Below are 8,713 nucleotides of genomic sequence, written 5' to 3'. Positions count from 1 at the left end.
GTGGCACTTTTCCCAATTCAAGACAAGATTAGTTTCTTCACATCTCTGCAAAACTCGATCAAGATTGCTCAAGCAATCATCAAAAGAGGAACCATAGACGGAAAAGTCGTCCATGAAAACCTCACAAATCTTTTCACAAAAGTCAGAGAATATAGCCATCATGCATCTTTGAAAGGTAGCAGGTGCATTACATAAACCAAAAGGCATACGTCTATAAGCAAAAGTACCAAAAGGGCATGTAAAAGTAGTCTTTGATTGATCTCTAGCCGACACAGGTATTTGAGAGAAACCAGAATAACCATCTAGAAAGCAATAGTGTGTATGTTTGCATAATCTTTCTAGCATTTGATCAATAAAAGGTAAGGGGTAATGATCTTTCTTAGTAGCTTTATTTAATTTGCGGAAATCAATTACCATCCTATAACCTGTGATAATTCTTTGTGGAATCAATTCATCTTTATCATTAGGAACAACAGTAATACCTCCCTTCTTAGGGACACAATGGACATGACTTACCCACTCACTATCAGCAACGGGATAGATTATACCTGCCTCCAGAAGCTTGAGTATTTCTTTTCTTACCACTTCTTTCATTTTAGGATTCAGACGTCGTTGAGGATCACGAACTGGTTTGGCATCTACTTCCACATTTATTTTATGTTGACATAGAGTGGGACTAACGCCCTTAAGATCATCAAGAGTATATCCAATAGCAGCATGATGCTTCTTCAGAGTTTTCAATAATCTTTCTTCTTCATGCTCTGAAAGGTTAGCGCTAATAATAACAGGATATATCTTATTTTCATCAAGATAAGCATATTTAAGATTATCAGGCAAAGGTTTAAGCTCAAACACGGGATCACCCTTGGGTGGAGGAGGATCCCCTAAAATTTCAACAGGCAAATTATGTTGCAGAATAGGTTCATGTTTAAAGAATACTTCATCTATTTCTCTTCTTTCATTCATGAACATATCATTTTCATGGTCTAGCAAATAGTGTTCTAAAGGATCACTAGGAGGTACGACAATACAAGCAAGACCAATAATTTCATCCTTACTAGGTAATTCTTCCTCAAGATGTTGTTTACTAAATTTAGAGAAATTAAACTCATGAACCATATTATCCAAGCCAATAGTAACAGCATTCTTTTCGCAATCTATCCTAGCATTAACAGTGTTCAAGAAGGGTCTACCAAATATAATGGGACAAAAGCTATCTTGCGGAGAAGTAAGAACAAGAAAATCAGCAGGATATTTAGTTTTCCCACACAAGACTTCAACATCTCTAACAATTCCAATTGGTGAAATAGTATCTCTATTGGCAAGTTTAATTGTGACATCAATACCTTCTAACTCAGCAGGTGCAATTTCATTCTTAATTTCTTCGTATGAAGTATGCGGTATAACACTAGCACTCGCACCCATATCACATAAGCCATGATAACAATGATCTCCTATTTTAACAGAAATAACAGGCATGCCTACCATAGGTCTGTGTTTATCTTTAGCACAAGGTTTAACAATTCTAGTAGTTTCACCTTCGAACTGAATAACATGCCCATCAATATTATCAGACAAGAGATCTTTAACAATAGCAATATTAGGTTCTGCTTTAACTTGCTCAGGAGGTGTATAAGTTCTAATATTGCTTTTACGAACAACAGTTGAAGCTTTAGCATGATCCTTTATTCTAACAGGGAAAGGTGGTTTCTCAACATAAGAAGTAGGAACAATAGGATCATTATAAGTGACAGTATTTTCTTCAACTTTAATAGGTGCAGCTACTTTTACTTCTATGGGAGGATGATATTTAAACCACTTCTCCTTAGGAAGATCAACATGAGTAGCAAAAGATTCACAGAAAGAAGCTACTATCTCAGAATCAAGTCCATATTTAGTGCTAAACTTACGGAAAATATCGGTATCCATAAAAGATTTAACACAATCAAACTTAGGTGTCATACCTGACTCCTTACCTTCGTCGAGGTCCCAATCTTCAGAGTTGTGTTTAATTCTATCCAACAAAATTCCATCTGAATTCAGTAGTCTTCATCATAAAAGAGCCAACACAAGAAGTATCGAGCATGGTACGATTGTTATCAGAAAGCCGAGCATATAAATTTTGAATAATCATTTCTCTTGAGAGCTCGTGATTGGGGCATGAATATAACATTGACTTAAGCCTCCCCCAAGCTTGAGCGATGCTCTCTCCTTCGCGAGGCCAGAAATTATATATATAATTGCGATCACGATGAACAAGATGCATAGGGTAATACTTTCGATGAAATTCTAGCTTCATTCTTTTATAGTACCATGATCTCATATCATCACATAGCCTATACCATATCAATGTGTCTCCCTTCAAAGATAAAGGGAAAACCTTCTTCTTAGCAACATCATCGGATATACCTGCAAGCTTACATAATCCACAAACTTCATCCACATATATTAAGTGCTCATCAGGATGCTTTGTTCCATCTCCTGTAAAAGGGTTAGCTAGCAGTTTTTCCATCATACCCGAAGGAAATTCAAAAGGAGTTTCATTTTCAATAGGTTCAGTAGGTTGAGGAGCAACTCTTTGCTCTACTGGACGGGGTGAAGATACCCCGAACAAGCCCCTCAGAGAATTACTTTCCATAGTAACAAGTGACAGTAAATTTTAGCATACTATATAAATTTTTCCTTACCAAATTCCACCTACCAAAGGGGCCACACTCCCCGGCAACGGTGCCAGAAAAGAGTCTTGATGACCCACAAGTATAGGGGATCTATCATAGTCCTTTCGATAAGTAATAGTGTCGAACCCAACGAGGAGCAGAAGGAAATGATAAGCGGTTTTCAGCAAGGTATTCTCTGCCAGTACTGAAATAAGTGGTAACAGATAGTTTTGTGATAGGATAAATTGTAATGAGCAACAAGTAACAAAAGTAAATAAAGTGCAGCAAGATGGCCCAATCCTTTTGTAGAAAAGTACAAGCCAGAACAAACTCTTATAATAGGAAAAGCGCTCCCGAGGACACACGGGAATATCGTCAAGCTAGTTTTCATCACGTTCATATGATTCGCGTTCGATACTTTGATAATTTGATATGTGGGTAGACCAGTGCTTGGGTGTTGTTCTTACTTGAACAAACATCCCACTTATGATTAACCTCTATTGCAAGCATCCGCAACTACAACAAAAGTATTAAGGTAAACCTAACCATAGCATGAAACATATGGATCCAAATCAGCCCCTTACGAAGCAACGCATAAACTAGGGTTTAAGCTTCTGTCACTCTAGCAACCCATCATCTACTTATTACTTCCCAATGCCTTCCTCTAGGCCCAAATAATGGTGAAGTGTTATGTAGTCGACGTTCACATAACACCACTAGAGGCTAGACAACATACATCTTATCAAAATATCAAACGAATACCAAATTCACATGACTACTCATAGCAAGACTTCTCCCTTGTCCTCAGGAACTAACGTAATTACTCACAAAGCATATTCATGTTCATAATCAGAGGGGTAATAATATGCATATAGGATCTGAACATATGGTCTTCCACCAATTAAACCAACTAGCATCAACTATAAGGAGTAATCAACACTACTAGCAACCTACTAGTACAAATCCCGGACTTTGAGACAAGAATTGGATACAAGAGATGAACTAGGGTTTGGAGATGAGATGGTGCTGGTGAAGATGTTGATGGAGATTGACCTCTCCCGATGAGAGGAGCGTTGGTGATGACGATGGTGATGATTTCCCCTTCCCGGAGGGAAGTATCCTCGGCAGAACAGCTCTGCTGGAGCTCTAGATTGGATCCGCCAAGGTTCCGCCTCGTGGCGGCGGAGTCTCATCCCGAAAAGTTCCTTCCTATTTTTCTCATCGAAAGACCTCATATAGGAGAAGATGGGCGTCGGAGAGCCACCAGGGGGCCCACGAGGTAGGGGGCGCGCCCCCCACCCTCGTGAGCAGGGTGTGGGCCCCCTGGCCTTCATCTTTGGCGAGGATTTTTTTTATTTGTTTTAAGATGTTCCGTGGAGTTTCAGGACTTTTGGAGTTGCGCAGAATAGGTCTCTAATATTTGCTCCTTTTCCAGCCCAGAATTTCAGCTGCCGGCATTCTCCCTCCTTATGTAAACCTTGTAAAATAAGAGAGAATAGCCATAAGTATTGTGACATAAAGTGAAATAACAGTCCATAATGCGATAAATATCGATATAAAAGCATGATGCAAAATGGACGTATCAACCCCTCTGTTCTAGCTTTATCTAAAATGATGGCAAGGGCATCAACAGCAAGGTCAAATAGCAGGGGAGAAAGGGAATCACCCTGTCTGAGCCCTTTAAACGTTTTGAAGTAAGGACCTATGTCATCATTTACTTTGACTCCAACATGCCCCCCCCCCCCTCATAGTATGCATAACCCAGTCACACCATTTATCAGGGAATTTTTTTAATTTAAGCATCTTATGGACAAAAGGCCATTTGATTTTATCATATGCTTTTTCAAAATCCACTTTGAATAGCATAGCACTTTGTTTTTTAGTGTGAATAGAATTAAGAGCCTCATGCAGTATCACAACACCTTCCATAATAAATCTACCTTTCACAAAGGCGGTTTGAATGGGAGAAATAATTAGATTAACTACCTTGCTCAATCTGTTCATCAGCACTTTAGTAACAATCTTGAAACTGACATTCAAGAGACAAATTGGCCTAAATTTTTGAATCAGTCTAGCATCTTTAACCTTTGGTACTAATGTAATAATCCCATAATTCAATCTGGCCAGGTCAACTTTACCACTGTGGAAATCATCTAAAATAGTATTTAAATCTGTCTTAAGCAGCTCCCAAAAGTGCTGGTAGAAATCCACAACAAATCCATCAAGGCCTGGACTTTTGTTTTTCTCCATGTTGAAGATCACATCCCTGATTTCTTCTAGACTAAAAGGTTTAATCAAATCATATTCTTCCTTTTGAATGTCCAAATTAATAGTGGACTTGTCAGCTTGTCCAAATAAGGTTTTGTAATAGGTAGTAACATGTTCCATGAGTTTAGAGTCACCCTCAATGAGCTCCCCTCATGTTCTAGAGCAGTTATCCTATTCTTTCATCTTCTGCCATTAACCTTGGCATGGTAGTACCTAGTATTAGAGTCTTCCTCCTTTATCTCTCTATCTTTATATCTTTGCAGCCATTTAATTTCCTCCATCTTCAGGATATCTTTCAGTTCTTTCCTCCAACCTTTCTGAATCTCCCCATCTTGAGCACTAAGACCATTATTTTCAGCTTTTTTTGTCAATCTCATCTAATAGCTCCAACAATTCTTTTTTTATTTTTCTATAAGCAGCATTTGCATTGATAATTCAACCTCTGATTTTCTGTCTGATGTTTCTCATTTTAGTTTGCCACCTGTCTAAGCCAGATCCTTTACATTTAATATTCTAATTTTTTTCCACAAAATCTTTAAACCCTTCCATAAGCATCCAAGCATTTTCAAATCTGAAAATGGGCTGGGTTTTTTTGTGATTACCAGTGTCTAACAATAGAGGGGTGTGGTCAGATATCTCCCTTTCCATGGCATTCATCATAGCTAGGGGGTATTTGTCTTTCCAATCAAGGCAGATTAAAATTCTGTCAAACTTCTCATATGTGGGTTCAGCCAGATTGTTTGCCCAGGTGTACTTCCTCCCATTCAAAGGGAGGTCTCTGAGCCCAGCATGTTCAATAATAGCATTAAAAACAAAGCTAAAATGATCTGGTCCTTCAGGTTTGTTCTTTTCTGAACTATTCCTGATAAGATTAAAGTCTCCTTCCAATTGGCCTGTAATATGCCCGTCCATGTAGCATTTCTGGTGTGCTGACTCTATTATTTTGAAAATAGTTTGCTGGCTTTGGTGACGTGGCTCGGATCCTAGGCCAAGATTCGTGTGAACGAATCCGACGGGAGAGAGCGTGTTCGCTCGGGTTGGCCTCCCCGGGATATTGGTCGTCATATAGCATTTCCGTATAGAAAAGATAAAGACTAGGTTCATTGCAATGAGGATAATCAAGAGAGGATAACGATCCATACAGCGCCAATCAGGCATACATGCACATAACCTAATTGGAGAACTTGAAGAGCACGTCGTGCTTGTACACCTGGCCGGGCCTCACGATCGACGACGGGAACTCCGGGTGGTTGACGGCGTCGGGGTACGCCTGCGTCTCCAGGCACAGCGCGCCGTACTGCTCGTACACCTTCCCGGCCTTGCCCTTCTCGTTGCTGACCCAGTTGGAGGTGTAGAGCTGCACCCCGGGCTGGTTCGCCCACAGCTCCAGCGCCCGCCCCGACTCCGGGTCCCGGACGAACGCGACCTTCCGCATCGCGTCCTGCTTCCCGTCCACGACGAAGTTTATGTCGTACCCGCCGCCGCCGCCGGCGACGACCTCCATGTGCGCGCCCACGGGCGTCGGCGCGCGGAAGTCGTACATGGTGCCGGCCACGGGCGCCACCTGGCCCGTCGGGATCTTGGTGTCGTCGAGCGGCGTGTAGCGCGACGCGAGCAGCTGGAGCTCGTGCTCCAGGACGTCGCCGCTGCCGTGGCCGGCGAGGTTCCAGTACGCGTGGTTCGCGAGGTTCACCGGCGTCGCCTTGGTCGTCGCCGTGGCGTTCATGCGGATGCTGAGCTCGTAGGGGCCGGAGAGCTGGTACGTCACGTACACGTCCAGGTCGCCCGGGAATCCTGCGTGCGTGCGTGCCCCAAACGTGGTCCGCGGAAACAAGTGCAAGTCAGCTCTACAGTACGTACATGAGTGATTTTCTAACACAGAGAATATGCTACTGTATTGCAATTTGCAAATTTGACTTCTTGGATAAGGTGTGGTAGTATTTTACACCGAGTTGTCATGAATATAGATCAACTGACGTGCAAGAAAATAGTACTATAGAACTTTGGACATGTGGCCGCCTCTCACACACGTCCATGTCACCGACTGTTTTACCTTGCTCTCCGTCGAAGCTGTGGTAGAAGAAGGTGATGTACGGGGTGTCACCGCCGCGCACGTACTCCTTGACGGTCCATATGACCTTGCCGAACCCCCTGTGCCCGCCTAAACACACAGAGATCCACAAGATGATTAGCGCATGTTCACTCACTCCCAGTAAAAAAGAAGTGTCAAGCATACCGTGAATGGAGTTATTGCCGTCGTTACGGAAGAGACGGTAGGCTTTCCCGTCGAGCACGAAGCGGGATTTGGCGATTCTGTTCACCACGCGCCCGACCGTGGCCCCGAATGAGCCGGTGCCATTCTGATTGGAAACATTGCACAAAACCATAATGAACAGATGCTTATTTATATGGATTCATCATGAAAAATAGCTAAAGAACCCTTGCATTTGGTAGCAGAGTTCTGTACCGCATATTACAGTTTCTCTCGTTATTACAGTTACTATCTCTGCATTGTTTTATTTATCCTTTTAGCTGTGCGTGTTTATATGTCAAGCAATAAACATAAGCGCGATGTTTCGGCGGTAATAACACATGGTCAACGGTGCAACAACAAGAAAAAACAGTGCAACAATGCATAGGTATATCTGCCGCTCTGAAACGGCGAAAACTTAAAAAAAAACAGAGGAATTCGTGATCTTACAACATATCCACGAAGGGTGTCGTACCCGAGGACAACATCAGCCAAGTTTCCTACAAGAAAACGTATGACCTACTAAGCAACAAGAACAACAACAAAAAAGTTGCAAACATATGCATATGGGTACTTGCAAGCAAGAAAAACCCAGCCATGACCATACCTTGGCCATCAGGGACGAGGACGGAGACGAGGGTGGCTCCCCAGTTGGTGACCTTGATGGAGAAATCCCCCTTCTTGTTCTTGAGCCCGTAGAAACCGACCGGCTTCCGCTCGGCATTGGCGCCGCCGGCCAGCGCAAGGCACAGCAGCAGCGCGACAGGAAGCAGTGCAGCTCTAGCCATTGTGGGGCAGCACTACCACCAGCAGATGAGATGAGCCTGCTGGTTTGCGCGTTTCAAAGAGCAGAGGAGGTGTGGCTACTGTTGATTGAGCATGTAGTCGCCTATGTATAGTAAGGAGATGCTGAGCTGAGTTCCACTCTGCCAGCTCCTACTTGGGGAAGTCAAAACTCTTGATCAAGTTCCTCTGATCCACGTTCATTCTGTGTGGAGATCTGAGATCTTTTAAAGTAAAAATCATGGAGATCTGAGATCTGCCAATAGTTTATGGCGGCTAATCCCAAATGGCTCGCTTCATCTCCCGTTAGTTTAGGGCGGCTAGTCTCGAACTCATCTAGTTTTCTCCTTGTATGCCCATTCTCCCATTAGTTTAGGGCGGCTAGTCTCAATCTCATCTAGTTTTCTCCTTGTATGCCCATTCGTCCAGTCTTTGGTACACGTCTTTTCTGAGAGGCAAAGTATTTCCTTCAGGCAAAATCTATTAACCCAAACAAAGATTAGCAGTAGCAGGTATCGAGTTCAATCAGGCTGAGAGACATCGAAGTGGTTTCTGCTTCCAAACAAAAAGAAACATCTGCATGGAGTGCGTAGACAAAAAAAGTTCCACAACAAAAAAGTTGATGTTGGGATCAAGAGTAATATAACATGTCGATTTCGACACCCCAAGACGCATGACTAATAAGAAAGTAAGAAGCGAGATAACATTTCATCGTTACAGAACTGCAAAGGACTAGTACCTGGACGTCCCAAGA

The 8,713-nt window shown here is 42.6% G+C and overlaps 1 protein-coding gene across 1 annotated transcript; it reads right to left on the bottom strand.

Moving 5' to 3' along the window:
* Positions 1-6,004: 6,004 nt before the first annotated feature.
* On the bottom strand, positions 6,005-8,048 carry LOC119355359 (galactose mutarotase-like). The gene is made up of 5 exons (XM_037622150.1): positions 7,784-8,048; positions 7,627-7,676; positions 7,162-7,285; positions 6,979-7,086; positions 6,005-6,719 (listed from the first exon to the last, which is right to left on the bottom strand). Exons 1-5 carry the CDS (start codon positions 7,962-7,964, stop codon positions 6,097-6,099), a joined length of 1,086 nt encoding a protein of 361 aa, XP_037478047.1. The 5' UTR covers positions 7,965-8,048; the 3' UTR covers positions 6,005-6,096.
* Positions 8,049-8,713: the final 665 nt, after the last annotated feature.

Source organism: Triticum dicoccoides, chromosome 2A (assembly GCF_002162155.2).
Source record: "Triticum dicoccoides isolate Atlit2015 ecotype Zavitan chromosome 2A, WEW_v2.0, whole genome shotgun sequence".
NCBI lineage: Eukaryota > Viridiplantae > Streptophyta > Magnoliopsida > Poales > Poaceae > Triticum > Triticum dicoccoides.
This window is presented reverse-complemented; position numbering and strand designations above follow the sequence as displayed.